The 23,560-nt window shown below is 37.9% G+C and overlaps 1 protein-coding gene across 1 annotated transcript in view; it reads right to left on the bottom strand.

Moving 5' to 3' along the window:
• The window catches only part of AK9 (adenylate kinase 9), a 184,121-nt gene that overhangs the window by 26,200 nt on the left and 134,361 nt on the right, over window positions 1-23,560 (bottom strand). The window contains exons 26-29 of the mRNA XM_030928725.1: window positions 21,080-21,340; window positions 17,280-17,404; window positions 14,653-14,872; window positions 10,451-10,513 (exon numbers count right to left, since the gene is read on the bottom strand). Coding sequence (XP_030784585.1) covers window positions 10,451-10,513; window positions 14,653-14,872; window positions 17,280-17,404; window positions 21,080-21,340 — 669 coding nt within the window. The remainder of the gene's footprint in view (window positions 1-10,450; window positions 10,514-14,652; window positions 14,873-17,279; window positions 17,405-21,079; window positions 21,341-23,560) is intronic.

Genomic DNA, 23,560 nt, shown 5'->3' with positions numbered 1-23,560 from the left:
AGTCTCCTTATGACTTGTTCTTTTTTTATTATATCTTGTCAATTTTCTAACCTGATATTTAATTTTCTAAGGATTATTGCAAGTATAGTGGGATAGGTCTACACTACAAGCTGGGACATCTTAGTTCCAGATGAACTTATGCTCACCTCTCTGGCTCCACTGAATAGCTCCTACAACTTTTTATTAAAAATTGAAATTGTACAATTTTAAAAAGAAATTCATTTTTATTATAAAGAAATTAAATTATATAGCATTGTGTAAGATAAAAAGTAGAAGTCTTTCATCACACTCCTATTTCAACCCTCCTACCTGGAATTAACTTTGGTTAACAATTTGGTTAGGATCCTTACAAATGTTTTACTATATATATATATTTAATTACCTTGTATTTTAAACATAAGGGGGATTATTTTATTTTCTACAACTTTAAAAAAATTAGCAATATATTTAAATTTCTTTTCATATCAGAATATACATCTCAATTTTTTTCAATTAATTAAAAAATAATTTCAACTTTTACTTTAGATTCAGGGGTATGTGTGCAGGTTTGTTACAAGGGTATATTGCATGATGCTGAAGTTTGGGGTATGATTGATCGTGTCACCCAGATAGTCAGCATAGTACTCAATAGTTATTTTTTCAACCCTGTCCCCAACCCTCCTCCTAGTAGTTCTGAGTGTCTATTATTGCCATCTTTATGTCCATGAGTACCCAGTGTTTAGCTCCTACTTATAAATGAGAATACAGGGTATTTGGTTTTCTGTTCCTGTGTTAATTTGCTCAGGATAATGGCTTCCAGCTGCATCCACATTGCTGCAAGGGATATGAGTTTGTTCTTTTTTATGGCCATGTAGTATTCTACAGTATTATACATGTGTGTAGCACACTTCCTTTATCCAGTCCATCATTGATGAGCCCCTATGTTAATTCCATGTCTCTGCTATTGTGAATAGGGCTATGATGAACATATGAGTGCATGTGTATTTTTGGTAGAACAATTTATTTTCTTTTGTATATATATCCAGTAATGGGATTGTTGGGTCGAATGGTATTTCTGTTTTGAGTTCTCTGAGAAATCTTCAAACTGCTTTCCACAGTGGCTCAGCTAATTTACATTCCCCTCAAGAGTGTATAAACATTCCCTTTTCTTTGCACCCTCACCAGTATCTGTTGTTTTTTGACTTTTTAGTAATAGCCATTCTAGCTCAGGCATGGTGGTTCATACCTGTGATTCCAGCACTTTGGGAGGCTGAGACTGGCAGATTGCTTGAGACCAGGAGTTTGAGACCAGCCTGGGCAAAATGGTTAAACCCTGTCTCTCCAAAAATAAAAAATAAAAAAATAGCTAAGTGTGCTTCTATCTGCAGTCCCAGCTACTTGGAGACTGAGATAGGAGGATTGCTTGAGCCCTAGAAGTTGAGGCTGCAGTAAGTTGTGATGGTACCACTGCACTCCAGCCTGTCTCAAAAAAACAAAAACAAAAAAAAAAAAAACAGCCATTCTGACTGGTGTAAGATGGTATCTCACTGTGGTTTTGATTTGCATTTCTCTGCTGATTAGTGACGCTGAGCATTTGTTCAGATGTTGTTGGCTGCGTGTATGTCTTCTTTTGAAAAGTGTTCACATCTTTTGCCTACTTTTTAATGGGGTTATTTGCTTTTTGATTGTTCAATTGTTTAAGTTCCTAAGTGGCTATTGTAAATGGGATTGCATTCTTGATTTGGCTCTAAGCTTAAATGTTACTGGTATAAAGGCAACTAATTTTGTGCATTGATTTTTGTATCCTGAAAATTTACTGAAGTTGTTTATTAGTTTCAGTGACCTTTTGGCAGAGTCTTTAGGGTTTTACAGGTATAGAATTACATTGTCAGCAAAGAGATAGTTTAACTTCTTTTCCTATTTGGATGCGTTTCTTTCTCTTCACTGTTGTTCTTTGCATCTTAATATTTTTAACAGTCACATAGTATTTCGTAGTATCACAGTTCATTCAATCATTCTTCTATTTAAAAAATGTGTGTTTTTTTCTATAGAAACCAGTTTAGAAAGTAATAAAACAAACAGTAAATGGTAATCACTTTTGACCCTTGTGATATTTGGTTCCTCTTTCCTGCCAGTGATGATGAGAAATTTAGCTAACTTACATCACTCCTCTTTCTGCCTGTTGCCCAGTTTTAGTCATATTTTCGCTGTTTATTTTGTAATCGAGTGCTTGTAACTTTGAATACTCTCCCCGAATCTCTATTTATTGAGCTGTTCTCTTCAGATGTCTGTTTTGATTCCCTGTCAAGAGGATGTCCTTACTCTTCCTTCCAAGTCTCCCTTTCTTCAGTTTCTAAGTATTTCGTCTCCAATATTATTACATTTATGTCCCTGTCCCATAATTGGAGTTCAGTATTTGGTGTTTCATGTAAAATTGATTCTAAAAATTAAAAGCAAGCAAACAGAATTTGATTGATTCTGAATATGGAAATCCAACAAACAGCACCTACTATGTTAAATTATGTAACCCTTATTCACTACAGCCAGAGTTAGTAATACAGGAAATGCAATTTTATATAAAGAAACATGCACTACCCTAAGTAGAATGTTTCTAGTATCAAGACCAAACATCATTTTTTCTTCTTATTCAAAATCATGCTACAATTATATTTGCCCCATATTTGAATAATACTCTTTTTTTTTTTTGAGACAGAGTCTCGCTCTGTCGCCCAGGCTGGAGTGCAGTGGCCAGATCTCCGCTCACTGCAAGCTCCGCCTCCCGGGCTCACGCCATTCTCCTGCCTCAGCCTCCCAAGTTCCCGAGTAGCTGGGACTACAGGCGCCTGCCACCTCGCCCGGCTAGTTTTTTGTATTATTTTTTTTTTTTTTAGTAGAGACGGGGTTTCACCGTGTTATCCAGGATGGTCTCGATCTCCTGACCTCGTGATCCGCCCGTCTTGGCCTCCCAAAGTGCTGGGATTACAGGCTTGAGCCACCGCGCCCGGCCTTGAATAATACTCTTATTGTCTCTCCCCACCCCCATATTTCTAGGGTTTTTTTGTTTGTTTGTTTTGTGAGCAGAAGCAGTGTTATTCATCATATCAACTGGCTACTCTTTTCAGGAAGAATATAAAAGAGGCTAATTTTCAGAGACCTTAAGTATCTGAAAATTTTTCCATTTCATTTTCTCGCATTATAAACAGTTTGGCTAAGTACAGAGTTCTAGGCTGAAAATCATTTTCACTTAGAATTTTGCAAGCATTGTCTTTGTCTTCTACTATCCAGTATTGTTACTGAGAAGTCTGATACAAATCTTACCTCCATTTCTTTGTAGATATCCTTTAAAAATTTTAGAAACAAGTGGGAGCTTCTCTTTAAACCTGCCAATCTCAAATTTCATAAGGATGTGTCTAATGCACATCTCTTTTTATTTATTCTGCTTGGCATTTGATGGGCCCTTTCAACTTGAAGACCTCCTGCTCTCTTCAATACTGGGAACTTCTCTTCTAACATTTCTTAGATTATTTCCTTCTTTATTTTCTGTTTCCACTGTTTTGAAATGCATATTGGATGTTGACCTTCCTGGATTGACCTATAGATCTTCAGTTTTTTTCTTTCATATTTCCTAACTCTTGCATTTTTTTTACATTTGAGAAACTTCTTGGACTTTTCCTTTTTTTCAGTTTAACTTTTAACTTATTTTAGTTTTCATTAACTCTTTTTTGTTCTCCGACTTTTTATAGCATCTTCTTCCTGTTTTATGGATACAAGTTTCTTCTTGAATTTTCTGAGAGAAAGTGAAATTATTTTAATATTTAATGATGTTTCCTGGGTTGTTCACTTGTTTTATGATCAATTGTTCTGTTTGTTTATGTTGGGTTTTCCTTTTGTTGGTGATTTTCCTCAAGTATATAGTAATCCTTGGTTGGCTATTCATTTTTATAAATGAAGGGTTAAATTGATTAGTTCAGAGCAACTGCATGCTGTCTGTATATGAGCAGGTAATGTTGTATCACATTGCTATTTAAGATGTGAAGATGAGAAGATGCAGGAAGCCTGGACCTTGCCCCAAAACTGAAGGGTATCAACCAACATTCTGGGGACCTAGAATCTTCTAGACAGATTATTTCATCCCTTTAGAATATTTAGAAATATTTCATTATTTAACTTTTTTCTGTATAGGGCAAATGTCGCTATTAAGTGAAGGGCTGGTAGAGGTGACCTTAAGGAATTTTTCTGCAATTTACCCTCTTACACTTTCTAGATATTCAAATTATATATAAATAATGAGTTTTATTCTTACTTTTTAATATGTATGCTATTTCTTTTTCTTACTTTGCTTTGGCTCACACCTATAGTACAATGTTGATTTTAAAAAATCCTAAAAATATCCTAAAACTCTTCACAAAAGACCGTTTAAGAGACTCTCAGGTTAATTCTTCCCAGGGGAAAAAAGGTTTTCATTTTTCTGTAAATGGTCATTTAATCTTGTAGAAGAGTGTTGTTTTCCCTGATATCATGCATCTCTTAGTCTTCAAGTTGGAAGATGTATATTCTAAACTTCATGGTCTTGAAGATCTGCCTCAAATATGAAGAAATAAGTTTATTTAACCTCTAGCAGATAATAATAAACTGTAAACAACACTCCTCTCTCTCTACTATATTTGAGGTCTTTGGAACAAGAAAAGCAGATTTTGAAGAGTAGTCAAAATTTGGAGGAAGCAAATGGCATAGGGTGAGTTTTCTAATTTTGTGCATTTGCCCAGAGGGCAGTTTCAGAGTTGTGGTGGTTCAGTGTGACTAAAACTTTGGTAGAAAGCCAACTGACTTTCTGGATGGAGCAACCAGAGAAAGGAGCCACAACCAGGGCCACTGGAGAGTGAGGGTAAATGCCAGAGATGAGAGAGCCAGAGAAGGGAATACCAAACTCAATTTGTCCAAGACTCTGGCTAGCCTGTGAACCATGTACATATGGGCAGTTCAAGAACAGTATACACAGAGCTGCTCTTCATTGCTGGCATGACAGAATTTTTTTTTTTTTTTTTTTTTTTTTTGAGACGGAGTCTCGCTCTGTCGCCCGGGCTGGAGTGCAGTGGCCGGATCTCAGCTCACTGCAAGCTCCGCCTCCCGGGTTTACGCCATTCTCCTGCCTCAGCCTCCCGAGTAGCTGGGACTACAGGTGCCCGCCACCTCACCCGGCTAGTTTTTTGTATTTTTTAGTAGAGACGGGGTTTCACCATGTTAGCCAGGATGGTCTCGATCTTCTGACCTCGTGATCCGCCCGTCTCGGCCTCCCAAAGCGCTGGGATTACAGGCTTGAGCCACCGCGCCCGGCCGGCATGACAGAATTTTAAAGTTTATCTTACCAAGTTAATTGAATGCTAAAACAAAACCTCATTTCTCTTTGGAGGTATATAACAAAATCCAGAATCCTCACAATATAACATTTACAATTCTAGAATAGAATCCAAAGTTACCCAAAATACGAAGAATCACGAAAATTTGACCCATCCTCATGAAGAAAGATAATAATCAAATACCCAGCCCAGGTGTTAGAATCACCAAACAAGAACTTTTAAAGCAGTTATTATTACAATGATCAAAGAGGAAAAGGAAAATACACTTGTAATAAATGAACAGATAGGAAATCTTAGGAGAGAAATAGAAAATATAGAAACAAACCAAATGGAAATTTTAGAACTAAAAATACAATATTTGAAATTAAAAAAATTGTTGGTTGGGCTTAAATTATTTACCTTAAAGAAGAGAGAGAAAAAAGACGGAAAAAAATCAACAGAGTTCCCAGGACATGTGGAATAACAGCAAAGGTCTAACCTATGTGTAACTGGGGTATTATAAGGAGAAGACAAAGAGTAAATGAGGCAGAAAAAATGTCTAAAGAAATAATGTCTAAAGTTTCCCCAAATTTAGTAAAAGACATAACTGTACAGATTAAAGGAAGCTTAGTGGGCCCCAAACTAAATATGAATAAAATGATATGTAGGCACATCATAACCAAACTGTTAAAAAGCAAAGATACAGAGAAAAGAAAAGCACAGTAGGTGAACAATAATTCAGATGTCCAGCACTCCCATCCTTCTGATTTCCATCACACCAGAGGAATGAATGAAGAACATCAGAAATAGTAAATATCTGGATAAATGTAAAACAAGGCTTTCTTTCCTATTGATTTTTTGAAAATACATGTGACTAATATAAGCATTAGAACTATTTCCTAAGAGGGTTGTAATGTATTCAGTTGTAAAACACATCACAACTAGAGCATAAAGGATGTTAGTGGTTTGGAGATGGGTGAGGCAAACGGAGCTAGACAGTTCTAAGGTTTATACAATATTACATTGAGTAATATTGACCCTAAGTAGAATGTGAAAAGTCAAGGATGTATTTGTAATTCTAGCATAACTACTAAAAAATGAAGCATAGAGGTATACTTAAAAAGGCAATAGATTTTCTTCTAGGGTTTTTATAGTTTTAGGTCTTACATTTAAGTCTTTAATCCATTTTGATTTTTGTATATGGTAAAAGGAACAGGTCCAGGTTCATTCTTCTGCATATGGATAGCCAGTTATCCCAGCACCATTTATTTACTAGGGAGTCATTTCCCCATTGCTTGTTATTGTCGACCTTGTCAAAGATCAGATGATTGTAGGTGTGCAGCTTTATTTCTGGGTTCCACTGCTTTATGTGTCTGTTTTTGTACCAGTGCTATGCTGTTTTGGTTCTCGACAAACATTTTATGACAGAGTCTCCAAAAGCAATTACAACAAAAACAAAAATTGACAAGTGGGACCTAATTAAACTAAAGAGCTTCTTCACACAGGAGAAACTATCAACAGAAGGAACAGACAACCTACAGAATGGGAGAAAATATTTGCAAACTATACATACAACACAAGTCTAATATCCACAATCTACAAGGAACTTAAATCAACAAGCCCAAAACAACAACCCCATTAAAAAATGGGCACAAGATATAAACAGACACTTAAAAGAAGACATAGACACAGAAAACAAGCATGTGAAAAAATGCTCAGTGTCACTACTCATTAGAGAAATGCAAATCAAAAACACAGTGATGTGTTATCTCATGTCAGTCAGAATGACTATTATTGAAAAGTCAGAAAATAATAGATGTTAGTGAGGTTATGAAGAAAAGGAAATGTTGGTGGGAATGTAAATTAGTTCAGCCACTGTGAAAAGCAGTTTGGAGATTTATCAAAGAACTTAGAACTACCATTTAACTCAGCAATCCCATTAATGGGTATACACCCAAAGGAATAGAAATCGTTCTACCAAAAAGTCACATGCACACATGCAGTGCACTATTCACAATAGCAAAGACATGCAATCAACCTAGGTGCCCATTAATGGTGGACTGGATAAAGAAAATGGGGCGCATATATACCATGGAATACCATGCAGCCATAAAAAAGAATGAATTCATATCTTTTGCAGCAACATGGATGGAGCTGGAGTCCATTATCCCAAGCAAATTAACACAGGAACAGAAAACTAAACACTGCATGTTCTCATAAGTGGGAGCTAAACTTCAAGTGCACATGGACACAAAGAGGGGAACAACAGACGCTGGGGCCTACTTGAGGGTAGAGGGTAGGAGGAGAGTGAGGGTCAAAACACTACCTATTGGGTACTATGCTCACTACCTGAGTGACAAAATTATTTGTACACCAAACCCCGGCAACATGCAATTTACCCATGTAACAAACCTGCACATATACCCTCTGAACTAAAATACAAATTGAAAAAGAAAAAATAAAATTTTTACACACTTTTCAAAAGAAAAAAGGGCAATAGATAATTAAAATGAATTTCTAAATATATTAAAATAATCCAAAGAAGGATGGAAAAGGGGAACAGAGAAACAGAAAACAGAGGGGACAAGCAGAAAGCAAATAAATTCATAGTCTCAGAGAGACAGGACTAGATTTGGGGTAAGCTGTGTTACTACTGTCTATTGGTAGAGGAAGACAGGGGAAGACACATCTGGATAGAAGCTTGTGCCAGGAGAGTGATGGATTTTTTCATAATTAGAGGACGGAAGAGGAAAGCATGAAGAAATGGAAGAAATAAAAGACCTGTCAGAGTTCTCAGGGCTTCCTGACACAGATGCTCATTATCTAGATCCCCAGATTCCTTTATTATGCTGTGGTGTGACTGATGTTGCCTGTGGAGCTGCTATTGTGAACTACTTGGTTTTCAGCGCTTTTAATCTGTCTCCAACCCGTATACCCATGTACACTTTTGCTTGCTGTTTCATCCTGAAGAGCCCTCTGTGTATCAACCTTTGGGTCTAAACACTCTGTCTTCTCCCTAGAGGATCTTGGAGATGGTTTTGGCATGGTACTTGGTCCCGACCTTTGTTTCAACCTGTGTGGACCCTGACTTGGACCTTCACTCAGTCAGTACCTATGATCGATGTGTCTCTATTACTCTTCACCAAGGTGCAGTCTGACACTGTGCTCACTTGCTCCCTGGGCTCCCTGCCCTGGCCCTCCCTTGATTTCACCTCCCAGTGGCTACCCAACACCTAATAGAGACCCAGAGATGGAGCCGGTGGACGGGAAGAGAGGAACGATTACAAGCAAGGCCAGGGGCTGCCTTACAGTCACATTCTGAGATGACAGGTCCACAAGATGGCGACGTTTCCCTAGGAAATTAATGCAAGTAGTGCCTGGGATATTGAAGTGATTTCTAACGTTGGAAATGTCCCATTCAGTGCTAAAAAGAAAGTAAAGGCAATGATTTTGTTTAGGGCAAGAAGACAAACCTGGGAAGGGCTTTCTCTGCCTGGGATTCCCCAGTTAGTGTGAAAAAGGCAAGTCACGGAACTGCATATTCTGCATAGGAAAGGCAAATGTGAGAAACCCCCTGGATCTGTTCATGAAAGTGAACTCCAGGATAGATGTGGAGTCGGGATGGATGCCACTCAAGGTGGCACACTAACCAATAGTAACAAGCACACTAACTCATCCCCGAGATGCTACATTTTGTCTGCTTTATTGTCTGAGTCAGTAGCAGGACATATAAAATTTCCATCAAAGGAGTTGAAAAAAAAAAAAACCCACATACAGTTTTAATTTTTAATTCAACAAAAATCTCAGGAGTTGTGTTGCGAGTTTGTTTGTATCAGTTTTGTGGGATACACAGCCAATTTTACAAACATGAAGTCTCAGGAGAACTGGCTTACAAAATCCTATTTAACCTCTACATAGAATATTGAATTTCCGAATGAAAAATCAGAAGAAATCACACCATTCTAATGTTAACAAATGAAAAAATTATAAAGAACATTTAAAGTTTATCCTGAAAACTAATTCTTAAGAAAAGAAGATTTAACTAAAGAGTAGCAAAGGGAAATTAAATTATTATTAATTAGGGAAACTAAGTGTATTAATTTTTCCCATTTTACAATAAAAAGCCCTAGGTTTACAGAGGCTAAGTGACTTACTCAATGTTATACAACCTCAGAGAAATAACTGAAGTTGAATGTCACATGTGTCAGCACTCCACCAGGCACTGGAGAGCAGTGGACAAAGTCAACGAGAACTGGAGAATGGATACAGCGTAGGTGTGTTTAACTGCAAATCCTGGACTCCTTCATGCTGAAACATTTGAAGTGATTCAGAAGGGGACCACTGGGGACTCACAAGGGCTTAAACTAGTTAACTATACTTAATTCCAGCTTAGGACATCTTTTTGATCTTAAACATTAGCATGACATCTTGAACAGAGTAAACTTTCAGAACATGTTTGATGAGGGAAATGAGCATTAGAATGAGGCTAGGATTTCTGTAAGCTTTGCTCATGGCTGATTTGCCAGTATTTGAAACAGTGTCAGACACAAATCTCAATTAATGTTTGCTGATGGACTGAATGAATAAATGAATGAAAATTGAGGCAAATAATTAAGAGGAGGGTTCTTAGATGGTGCCATAATTTTCTTGGTCCAATGGTTTTTTATCTACTTTTGGTTGTAAATATTTTGTTTTGACAAAGCAACAATTACTTTGGCCCCTCCTCTGCAATGCTTTGTGCCCACAGTTGCAGTTGCACTGTATAATATCAGCAGTCCTCTGTACGGAAGTTCAGCATATTCAAACCAGGGTGACATGTGGTTGCACTTGTAGCAAGTTGTATTTTCTGCTATTCCTCTTTTTCTCTTCTTGTTTGGCTGGACATTTTTATACAGATGGAAATCAGGTTACAAGAGGGTCAGCCTTGAAAAGGTGTTACAAGGGTGTCTTAAGACAGAAGGCAGAGATTGGGTGTGATGGCTCACGCCTGTAATCCTAGCACTTTGAGAGGCTGAGATGGGGGGATCCCTTGAGCCCAGGAGTTCCAGGTTGCAGTGAGCTATGATTGTGCCACTGCACCCTGCCCTGGACAACAAAGTGAGACCCTGTTTTGAAAAAAAAAAAAAATTACTTACCTCCCTCCTTTTTTTATCTCTCTCCAATATAAGTTCAGCCCTTCTTTTAGCAATCATATCAACCTGTTAAAGAAAGAGACATTAAAAAATTGCAATAGAGAATGATAAAAGTGGCTTTCTCTGTATTAATATATTTTTATATAAAATAGGAATAACATTTGGGCAGAAGCACAGTGCACTTTGCAGGAAAGGATGTGATGGCGGTAATCATGTTGCTTGGCTTGCATGCTTGTACCTCTGAACCTCTTGATCAGCTATTTTCTGCCAGAGGGATAAATAGCACTTGGGGTCAGTTATTCTTTCCACAAAGTTTAGAACTCCTTTTCAAAATTTATTGCTCATTTGTTTGGTTTTGGTCGCAGGAAATAGGGAAATACTTGGAGGCAATTCATTGAAAATGGTAAGCTTTTAACACACTATTGAATAGCCTAACATAGCAATCCCCAACCATTTTGGCATGAGGGACCAGTTTCACAGAAGACAATTTTCCATGTACCGAAGATGGGGATTGTTTTGGGATGATTCAAGCTCATTACATTTATTGTGCACTTTATTTCTATTATTATTACATTGTAATATCCAAAGAAATAATTTTACAACTCACCATAATGTAGAATCAGTGGGAGCCCTGAATTTGTTTTCCTGCAACTACATGGTCCCATCTGGAGGTGATGGGAGATAGCGACAGATCATCAGGCATTAGATTCTCATGAGTGTGCAATCTAGATCCCTTGCATGCACAATTAACAATACGGTTTGTGCTCCTATGAGAATCTAATGTGCTGCTGATCTGACCAGAGGCAGAGCTCAGGCCGTCATGTGAGTGATGGGGAATGGCTGTAAATACAGATGAAGCTTCACTCACTTGCCCAGTCACTGCTCACCTCCTGCTCTATGGCCTGTTTCCTCACAGGCCACAGACTGGTATGCATCCATGGCCCAGGGTTTGGGAACTCCTGGCCTAACAAACCTAAAAACACATATGTCCACATGGGGAAAGTGCATGTGGTTGGGAGATAGTCACAGACTTGATATACAGACAGTCCTCTAAATCTAACACAGAGGATCCTCTTTGATAGGTCTCCAAGGTTTTCATGAAAACTAATCTGCTTTCTTCAGGTTTCGGGGCTTATTGGCTCAGGACTCCACAAACTGGTCTCCCTTTAAATACCAGGAGGATAGTGGTGCCTGAGGACATGCCCTGGGGCTCTGGTCCAGACAAGCAGAGCCTGGGTGCTTTCATCTGGTTGCTATTGAGCACACATTCCTGAGAACGTATGCCTTGTAGGCATGCAAGAATTATTTGTAGATAGAATTATAAAGCTGAACTGAATATAATGTATTTGGTTTATGAGCCCCAGAAAGATTTTATGGCTCTTAACATGGCGAGAATTTACAAAAACTTCCATTATTTCCTTTTATAAAAACATATTTTTACCATAGGTTCTTTAAATGTGGAGTTGTGAAAACATAGTCTCTTTTGTGTTTTTGTAAAACTTAAAGACCACTATATATACCAAAATTGCAAACTATACCAATAGCACTCATACACATTCTGAGTCTACTTTTCTTCTGCTCCTTTCACTCAAATAGTCAGTGAGGTTTAACTAATTATTGTACATCTGCCAGATGGCAGCACTGTCCTGAGCACTATAATATATATTCTTTCATTTTCTGCTCAAAACATATCTGCAAGGCATTACCCCACTCTAGAGGTGAGTTAACAGAAATTCAGAGTTTAACTCATGTAATGTCACACAATTAGTGTGAGGATGCTTTTAGAAACTACCAGATATGGTCTCAATCTCTTGACCTGGCCAACATGGTGAAACCCCGTCTCTACTAAAAATACAAAAATTAGCTGGGCATAGTGGTGCATGCCTGTACTCCCAGCTACTCAGGAGGCTGAGGCAGGAGAATCGCTTGAACCCAGGTGGCGGAGGTTGCAGTGAGCCGAGATTGCACCACTGCACTCCTGCCTAGCGACAGAGTGAGGCTCCGTCTCAAAAAAAAAGAAAAGAAAAGAAAAGAAACTACCAGATATGGGATTGCCAAAGCATACAATATGGTGGCTACTGCAGAGAAGGGTTTGTATTTGTTTCCACTGAGAAAAAAAGTTAGAATCTGGGATAAGATTGAGAATTCAGACCTTAATGGGGTGGCTTGATCAAAATGGAGTTTTAGGAAGATTCATGTGGAGGTAGTCAGAAGGATGGTCTGGAAGGCATAGAGCTGAAGCCGGGGAGGACAATTAGGTCACTGTAGGAACTCTGGTGTCAGCCGAGAAAGCTCTGAACTGAGATAGAGTTAGTGGGTGAGGAAAGGAAGGGGCAAATGCCTGGGGTGATACACTAGCTCCTGAAACCTGCTGCTTTCCTGTTCTAGGTCCCTAAAATTCTTAAAGCATGTGATGTCTAGGATTTGGCTTCATTGCCCTACAGCTGTTCTGTCCAGTACAATAGCCACTAGCTGTGTGTGGCTATTTATATTAAAATTAAATAAAAGTAAACATTTGATTTCTCAGCCACACTAATCACATTTTAAGTGCTCAATAGCCACTGTGACTAGTGGCTCCTGTATACGACAGCACAGATCTAGGACATTTCTGTCATCACAGAGATTTCTGTGTTAGCACTGGCCTAGATATTCCAGGCCCCACAGTGAGACAACGTACAAATGTGCTTTGTAGGCTCTCTTCTTTGGCTCTTTCTTTTCCATTCTCATACTTACAGAATCTTGTGCATGGCAGACAGTTTGGCCTGAATGTCATCAAGAACACTGTGGAGCTGGGTATCTTCCCACGTCTCCCTCCTTACTTCCATAGTTCTTAGATGGCTAAGAACTCTGCCTGCCTTGATATTTTGCAGACCAGTGATGGCCTGGGACATGCAACCTTAGTGTGGTGGGGAAGAAGAATGGATGGCAAAGGCCTTGAAGGGATTTCCTCTGGCTAACCCCAAGATGAAAATAATTTGAAAACTGTGTCTGAGCAATGAAAGAGGAACTGCTTGGCTTTAACACTCTGGCAGTCTGTAATTTAATTGGTGTTGAATTGTGAGAATGTATTACATAATTTAAGTCTTAGTATCTCAGAATTGAAATTAATAGATGAGCTCTCTGACACATTTTTCCATTCTCCCTTGCCAAATGTTCGTCTAGTTTATGCTTATTTATTGGCAAGAAGTTCCCTGCCTTCAGTCTTGGCTCTTTTTGAAATGTCTCGCTAAGAATGAAATATACTTTCCCTGTACCTTCCTCCTACCAATGGTAGTTCTTTCCCTTGAGGCCACGTGTAGTAACTCCAAGCTCCCTTTGGCATGAAAGCCCTTCAAACATTTAACACTGCTCTCATGTCTCATCTGGGCCATCCTAGGTCCAGACTCAAAAGTCCATTCTTTATACTTCAGCCCAGGTTTGCCTTTTCAGGGCATGTCATGTAAATGTAATTGTACAGGATGCACTCCTGTTTTGCCTGGCTTCGGTCACTCAGCACAATGGTTTTGATTTTTATCCATGTTACAGGGTGTATCAATAGGTCATTCCTTCTTAATGCTGAGTAGTTTTTCAATTCTAAGGATATACCACCTTTTGTTTTTCTATTCATCAGTTGATGATTTGGGTTGTTTCCACTTTCTGGTTATTATGAATAATGGTTATGAACATTCACATATAACTTTTTATGTGGACATATATTTTCATTTCTGTTAGATAAGATTACCAGGAGTGGAACTGCTGGTTCCCTGTGACACTTTTGAACATTTTATGGAATATTCCTCAGAATGTAGGTTTAGGAACAACATTCTAACATAATGTGGATCTGGTTTCACTACAGGCTCACATGGCTTTGATAGATGGTGTCATCGCTCTAGGGGCAGTGAAAAAGACCTCTGAAATTTTACTTCTTTGTGTTTCAAATCTCTGTTACCTCTTCCACTTTGCTCCCATGTCTGGGAGAGGGAAGCCTTGGCACTACCACTATCTTTTATTTGCCATAAAGAGAGAAGCATTAACACATGGATTACCACAAAAGCCTGAAATAACTCTTCACTCTTATTATAGTCTTAATATTTGATGAAAAATGTTTCATGCTTACTGTGGTATTAAAATTAGAAAACTGTATTTTTTTGTGAAGATCACTTTATAATAGATCACTAAACAGATGCTGAACAGATTTATTCAATGCATTTTTGCTAGACACATACCCTGATTTTTGTCTTCATGTCTTTGATCAGTTTCTTCCTTTCTAATTTCTTCTTTTGTTTTAGTTTCCACTTTTCAATTTGGGCAGGAAGGAGGCGATCAAAAACATCTTGATCATCAACTTGTATAAAAACAGTTGCATCTGGGAAAAATCCATGATCCCCCAAAAACTGGGCCTCTTCTGGATATCGTGGGAAACCATCTAATATAAAACCTGTGGAACTGGTGGAAATTTTCATAATTTACTTTATTTCATTAAAATATTGTAATGGACATGTTCATTAATTTGACTGTAATGATCATTATACAAGGTATATTAAATCATCATGTACACCTTGAACATATACAATCTTTATTTATCAATTAAATATTTTAAAAGAAAAAATAAAGTAAAAAAAGTATTGATAAATATCAACTTTCTGTATGTAATGAATAGTTTAAAAATTTACTCTACTATCTTTTATTTCTTTTAATATTTCTAGTTGTATATGTGACATTTCTTTTTCAAAATATATCAAATTGGATTAAAATTACAATATTTCATACATATATTTACAATATAAAATTGTAATCAATCGGTTTACAATTACTATTAACTGAAAGTTTACTAAAAGTTGTGCGAAGGCCATAGGAAAAGAGAAAATAAGTTTTCTGTTTGAGGGGGGTGCCCAGCCTAGTGAATCTGGTACTCTTTATTTAAAGAGTACACCTGGCCAGCCCACTTGTAGTGAGAGCCCTTGCTCTTGGCAGTTTTTCTTCTAACAGTGCTTCCTTTCATGAGACAACTCATACCCACTTCCCTGGGTCTCCTTGTAACCGATGACAATTGTTAATGTATGTATCCTGGTTCCTATGGGCAAGATAATTATATTCAAATGGGATTGTCAAACTTGCCCAAGTGTGATGAGACTTTAAGAATTAGGAAAATATGCTATTGCACTCCAGCCTGGGCAACAAGAGTGAAACTCCTTCTCAAAAAAAAAAAAAAAAGAATTAGGAAAATAACTGGAATGTTAATAAATTTTAATTAGTGAGCACTTATAAAACAATCAAGTTTGAAAACCTGGCTTTGTTTAGTTGAGAGAGTCAATACTGGTCCCCGTTTGAGTGAGAATTTGTTTCTCCTGCTTATCTGAAATTTGGTTTGTTTTTAATATTTATATTTAAATATATATTTTCTTCTTAATACAAATAGGACTTTCATGAACATTTGACAGTTTCAGCCTTCAAAGTTGTTAATTCAAAAATGTGAATTTTCCTTTCTTATTAAGGGGGCAAATTTCCATATATTGGCCATAATATATGTGTTTTCTTCTTTAGAGGTGCCTTCAGTCTGGTCTATTCTGGCAGGGTCAATTTCATTCCTACTGTTCCTGCTGTCACTTCTCTGTCAATGACTTCCAAATCTTTACCTCTATACCCAACCTCTCTTCTGAGTTTTGGTTCCGAATTTTCAAAAAGCTGTGGAGTTTCTCCAACTGAATGCCCTTCTGGAATTATACACACATTGTACCGTCAAAAGTCATACTGTTAGCCTTCCAAACTGCTCTTCCTTCTGACCCACTCGCACTCAGGTACTAGCTGTTAGAGACCTTTGGCCCTCTCCCCTGGCTCCCTCTTGCTTCTTATGTTTAATAGGTAAGTCCTGGCATGTCCTCCTCTGTCCTCACACTTCTATTTCTGCCATTCCCCCTTAGTTCAAGCCCCTTAGTATATCTCTCTGGTACTAATGCAATAACCTTTTCAAAATGTATTATTTTCCCCTTGATTATAAAAGCACCGTCACACTATAGAAAAATGGAAAAAATAGAGAAAAGCATAAAAAGGCAAAAATTATCCACAATCCCATATCTCAGAGGTTATTAAAAATTTGTTTTATTTCTTTCCAGTTGGTTCTTCATGTGTGCATTCTCTATTATATTATAATTTTACATCTTCTTTTTAACTTTATGTAATAACATTTCTCATGCTATTACAAATTATTCATTATAATTTTTTGTTTTTGTTTTTGGGACGGAGTTTCACTATCGTTGCCCAGGCTGGAGTGCAATGGCGCTATCTCGGCTCACCACAACCTCCGCCTCCCAGGTTCAAGTGATTCTCCTGCCTCAGCCTCCTGAGTAGCTGTGATTACAGGCATGCACCACCACACCTGGCTAATTTTGTATTTTTAGTAGAGACAGGGTTTCTCCATGTTGGTCAGGCCGGTCTTGAACTCCCAACCTCAGGTGATCCTCCTGCCTTGGCCTCCCAAAGTGTTGGGATTACAGGCGTGAGCCACTGTGCCTGGCCCTATAATAAATTTTAATGGTGCATAATATTTAGCTACTTTGTTTAGGCTTTTACAGTTTTACCACAAATGCATTTTAGAATAACCTGGGGGTACTGAAAAATATCCCAGGCTGATAATCCTAGAGATTCGAATTCAATTATTTTGGTGTGGGGTCCTGGCATTGATATTTTTAAAGACTTTACAGATGTTTTTAATGTGTATCTCAAGTGAAAAATCACCAGCTTACATGAATATAAAGCAGAAAATTCTTAAATGTATGTTAAAATAAATTTTTAACTTTTAAGAATAAAACAAATAAAAGCAAATAAATATATAATTCTATATAAATTAAGATACCGTATTGGTTCCTGAAGCCACCACTCAGAAAGTATTGCTTCAAGAATTTCAGGAGGCAATGGCTCATTTTCCATTAGACTTGATTTGATTACTTCTTCTTCTTCTGTAAGTTGTACTTCTGGAAGCTAAAAACAAAAATCAGAAAATAAAACAAGTTTTAAAACTCTATGCTTATAATTGCATGTTCTCACTCATGTGAAAGCTAAAAAAGTGGACCTCATGGAGGTGGAGAGTAGAATGAAAGTTACCAGAGCCTGGGAAGGGTGTATGGTAGGGATAGAAGAGATGAAGAGAGGCAGGATAATGAGTAGAAACATACAGTTAGATAGAAGGTGTAAGTTCTAATGTTCAATAGCACAGAGGGAAACTATAGTTAATAACGATGTATTGTATATTTCAGGATAGCTAGAAGAGAGGTCTTGAAATGCTCCCAACACATAGCAATGATAAGTGCTCAAGGTGATGGATATCATAAATACCCTGACTTGATCCTTATACATTCTATGTGTGTAACAAAATACCACATATACCCCAAAAATATGTACAAATATCAATTTAGAAAACCCCAAAATATATATTCATAAACAATATGGTATTACATAGTTGATTAGAATGAGACCTGTTATTTTTCTCTGAGGTCTTTTTTGTAGTGTTGCTTATAAACATTTAAAAATTTGAGCTATTTTCCTTAAACCAATTATTTAATGTGGTTAGAAATATAGGTTGGTGCAAAAGTAATTGCGGTTTTTGCCTTAAAAGTAATGGCAAAAACACAACCGCTTTTGCACTAACCTATAGTAAATAATATTTACTATAGCTAAGATAAATTATAAGTAATAATATTGATTTTCATACATGGCCTTGGGGTCATATCTCATTACTTTTTGCTAAACCTTTTTCAATTTATCACACACACACCTATAAGGCTTAACTGATTTTTGTTATTTATATTATAATTATACAGTATTATCTCTCCAACCTAGATGCTGATCATGGGATAAGCCAAACAGGCAGCCATCTGAAATACAAACTAGATGAGGATTATAACATAATAACAAATAGAAAGCATTGTGATAATTAACTCAGGTCAATTCTCTCTGAAGTAGGATCACCCTTGAATGGATAGTAAAAAACAACAGTTCTTACAAAAATGAAGCTACTTTTTTAGAGTACTTTTGTCATCCAAAATTCTAAAACTGAATAGATGAGGTATGATAAACTGCTGCTTACCAGGAAGTAGGATTAATTTTATCTAGAAATAAAATACCTTAATTGCTTTCTGAGAAGTTAAATGATTCAGAAAACAGCAAAAGAAAACCAAACAAAAAACTGTAGACAAGCAGGAGATAATTGTTGCACTTTAAAATCTAGACTTGTTAAATTAAAAAATCTGGATTGACATACTTTTTTCTTTTTTTGAGATGGAGTCTTGCTCTGTTGCCCAGGTTGGAGCGCAGTGGTAAGATCTTGGCTCACTGCAACCTCTGCCTCCCGGGTTCAAGTGATTCTCCTGACTTAGTCTCCTGAGTAGTTGGCATTACAGGTATGTGCCACCATGCCTGGCTAATTTTTGTACTTTTAGTAGAGACGGAGTTTCACCATGTTGGCCGGGCTGGTCTCGAACTCCTGACTTCAAGTGATCTGCCTGCCTCAACCTCTCAAAGTGCTGGGATTACAGGCGTGAGCCACTGTGCCTGTCCTGATATACATTTTTTAAATTAATAGGATATCAGTTTCTCCTGAACGCTACTAAATATAGGTGAAAAACATTTAAAGAATATGTCTGAAGGCCAGGCACAGGTGGCTCATTCCTGTAATCCCAGCACTTTGGGAGGCCAAGGTGAGCAGATCACTTGAGGTCAGGAGTTTGAGACCAACCTGGGCAACATGATGAAATCCCATCTATACAAAAAACACAAAAATTACCCCGGCATGGTGGTGCATGCCTGTAGTCCCAGCTACTTAGGAGGCTGAGGTGAGAGGATCACTTGAGCCCAGGAGGCAGAGGTTGCAGTGAGCCGAGATTGCACCACTGCACTCCAGCCTGGGCAAGAGAGCGAGATGTTATCTGAAAAATAAAAAAGAATATGTCTGAAGAGGTACTTCATTACCTACTAGAACACCACATGTCACTCACTATCCAACCCTGCTTCAACTTTGAGTGTTACATTTAACTGCACTTGGATCATTTAAGAACAAATGGCCTATTAAGAACTTTCATTGTATAACTCCAGATAGAAGCCATGTAAGAGGTTAATATGGTTTGGATCTGTTTCCCCGCCCAAATCTCATGTGGAATTGCAATCCCCAATGTTGGAGGTGGGGTCTGCTGAGAGGTGATTGGATCATGGGGGCGGTTTCTCATGAATGGTTCAGCACCATTCCCCCCTTGGTACTGCCATGACTGTAGTGAGTGAGTGCTCATGAGATCCAGTGGTTTAAAGTGTGTGGCACCTCCTGCCTCACTCTCTCTTCCTCCTGCTCTGGCCATGTGATGTGTCTGCTCTACCGTCACCTTCCGCCATGACTGTAAGTTTTCTAAGGCCTCTCCAGAAGCCAAGCAGATGCCACTATGCTTCCTGTACAGCCTGAAGAATCACGAGCCAGTTAAACCTATTTTCTTTAAAAATTATCCAATCTAAGGTATTTCTTTATAGCAATGAGAGAACAGATCAATACAGTACAAACTTTCTGATAAGGCATCATTAGAAATTAGTATTTTGAGATCTCCACTAAGGCTGGGGCAGATTTTTATGCTATTTGATGGAAATCAGAGAACACAATAATGGAAAACTGTATTGTCTAAGTCAGATACACCAAATACCATACTTTCAAATAAATGCTATACAACAGCCTTGTCAAAGAAAGTTTTTCTGAATTTTTTTTGAATCATATAAAACTCAGTACTTTATATTCTAGAAGAGCTGGAAGATTTTTATTTAGCATATGACGAATATGACTCTTTAAATGACTTTTATGGGCTAATTTTTTTCTCTTCTTAGAAATTTTATAGAGTTTCATACTACTGCTTCCCCAGAGTAACACCAGTAAGCACAGCTGTCTGCATAGATTACTACTGCCAGGCACAGTGGCTCATGCCTGTAATCCCAGCACTTTGGAAGGCCAAGGTGGGTAAATGGTTTGAGCCCAGGAATTTGAGACCAGCCTGGGCAACATGGCAAGACTCCTATCTCCACAAAAACTACCAAAACTAGCTGGGCATGGTGGTGCACACCTGTAGTCCCAGCTACTTGGGAGGCCAAGTGATATGGTTTGACTGTGACCTCACCTAAATCTCATCTTGAATTCCCACGTGTTGTGGGAGGGACCCAGTGGGAAGTAATTGAATCATGGGGGCAGGCCTTTCCCATGCTGTTCTTTTGATAGTGAATAAGTCTCACAAAACCTGATGGTTTTATAAGGGGGAGTTTCCCTGCACAAGCTCTCTCTTTGCCTGCTGCCATCCATGTAAGATGTGACTTGCTCCTCCTTGCCTTCTGCCATGATTGTGAGACCTCCCCAGTCATGTGGACCTAACTGTAAGTTCATTAAATGTCTTTCTTTTGTAAATTGCCTGGTCGTGGTATGTCTTTATCAGCAGTGTGAAAATGGACTAAAACACCAAGGCAGGAGGATCACCTGAGCCCGGGGAAGATAAGGCTTTGGTGAGCTGTGATTGTGCTACTGCCCTCCTGTCTGGGTGACAGATGGAGACCCTGTCTCAAAAACAACAACAATAACAGCAGCAAAAACAAAACAAAACAAAACAAAACAAAAAAACAAAAAAAAGAGATTACTACCTGCTTTTTTGTATTTTCTTCCTCAACTTTGACATTGGCTTGAATTGCAAGCTCTTCAAGTTCTTGTTTGGCAGCTTGTTCATCCTCAGAATCTTCCTCAAATTCAGGTCCCACTTTCTTTTCAGTTTTGAGTAGTAGTTTTTCTTGAAGAACTTCTTCAAACTGAATGTGAAAAATGTTTAATTTTTCTGCCAACTTTCTTCCACACAAAGTTTTGCCAGAGCCCTGGGGGCCGACAAGGCATATTCTTAATGGAGGAGCCTGCCACAGGGGGTGGGTCAGGGAGGGGTGGGATAAAGGGAGAGTGAAGGAAGAGCAGTTTTGAGTAATTTAGAACACATAAGACTTATTAACTGCCCTCCCTAAGATGGGGTAGGAATGATCACATCATGAACTCAAGGATGCTTAGACATTAGGATTTCAATTAACATAATTAATTCCATCAATACTGGTCCTCAGGGAGCACCAACAACCATGTACGATTATCCTGGTATCATATGCCAAAAGGCATTTAATAAAATAGGGTTTACTTATTTTTGTTTTTGACAAAAGTTTTAGTTAATACAGAATGGTAAGATATGTTCCTAGCATAATAAAATAAATCTATCAAACAGAAAGCCCACTAATAAGAAAAATTTAGAGCCTTCTCCATTTATTCCAGTAATCTCAGGACTCATGTTATATGGATCATCCATGGGATGCTGAAACTGTCAAGAACAACGGTGAGCACTGGAATGAAGCAGCAGCTAAGTCTTCTGTGATTGTGAGGAAATACTAAGAAATTGGTAGGTGACAGCAGCATGGAAGAATGGGGCTTGTTGATACATCCGAGTAGGATAAGCCTCAAAGGGGCTGGAGTTTTTGCAAGGGGAAGGAGAAAAACTAGAATGACATGAAATTATATAGCTGCAGCCTCACACCATACTTTTAAATCACATTTTAAACCTCTCAGTGATAAAACTGCTGGCTTAACACCTCACTCATCCACCAGTTAAACGTCTGGCAATTAGGGCTGTCTGGTGCTCAGACTGTATTCAGGTACCCTATGGTAGGGAAGGGAAATGCTTCTGGAAAACCCAGTTCATTTTATGCTTTGCAAAACTATGGAAATACAGTCAGGATTTCAGGATCTTATCCAAATGGATTTGTGTAAAACAAGGCAATAGATCGCAAACAGCAAACCAGACTAAGCAGAAATTACAGTTGAAAACAACAACAGAAAAGGATAAATGGCCACAGTCCTTAAATGACCCCCAACACCAGTGGATTGGGGCTTCTTTGTGAGGGCACAACCATCCACATACTTCAGTAGTCTCATGGGCACTATATAAAATTTGAGGTTCATGAAAATGGCCCAAATTATACAGAAGTGCTTAGTTCCATGTGTTCATTTTAAGAAGGCATTGATATTATCAAAAGTCATAAGGCAATACATTGTGATGTATATATCTTGCAGTAATCCCATCCCAGGGAGCTATAGCATAGCACAGTAGTAAAATAATTCAAGAAAGTCAAAACACTTACAGCCAACTCATTTTCTACAAAAGCACCAAATACATGCATGGAGGAAAGGATGGTCTCTTTAATATATGGTGCTGTGATAGGTGGATATCCACATGCAGAAGAATGAAACTAGATCCTCATCTTTCACCATATACAGAAATCAACTCAAAATGGATTAAAGACCTAAATGGAAGACCTGAAAATATAAAACTGCTAGAAGAAAACACCGGGGAAGTGCTACAGGACATTGGTCTGGGCAAAGATTTTTCCAGGTAAGACCTCAAAAACATAGGCAATAAAAGCAAAAATAGACACATAGGATTACATTAACCTAAAAAGCCTCTGAATCACAAAGAAAAAAACATAGTAAAGAGACAACCTACAGAATGGGAGATAAGATTTGCAAAGTATCCATCCAACAAGGGATTAATAACCAGAATATATAAGGCACTCAAACAGCTCAGTAGCAAAAAAACAAATATTCTGATTTCACAATGGGGAAAAAAAGACCTGAACAGACATTTCTCAACAGAACACATACAAATGGAGAATTGGTATATGAAAAAATGCTCAACATCACTAATCATCAGGGAAATGCAAATCAAAACCACAGTGAGATATCATCTCACCTCTGTTAGAATGACTATTATCAAAAAGACAAAAAAATAGCAAATGCTGGTGAGGATGTGAAGAAAGGGGAACACTTGTACACTGTTGTGGAAATGTAAAGTAGGACAGCCATTATGAAAAACAGTATGGAGTTTCCTCAAAAATCTAAAAATATGAGGGGTCTTCAAAAAGTTGACGGAAAATGCATATTATGAAAAACTATGCATGGATTCACTTTTTTTTGCACCAAATAAACTCATATGGACTTGTATAACATGTCTGAACAGGATCTAGTTTGAAGCACTAAGAAAGATAAGACATCAGTATGATGTAAAACAAGGCAATAGATCACAGCAACATGAGTTCTGC

This window comes from Rhinopithecus roxellana, chromosome 4, assembly GCF_007565055.1.
Source record: "Rhinopithecus roxellana isolate Shanxi Qingling chromosome 4, ASM756505v1, whole genome shotgun sequence".
NCBI lineage: Eukaryota > Metazoa > Chordata > Mammalia > Primates > Cercopithecidae > Rhinopithecus > Rhinopithecus roxellana.
Note: the sequence above shows the minus strand (reverse complement) of the source record. Positions and strands in the feature narration are given on the sequence as shown.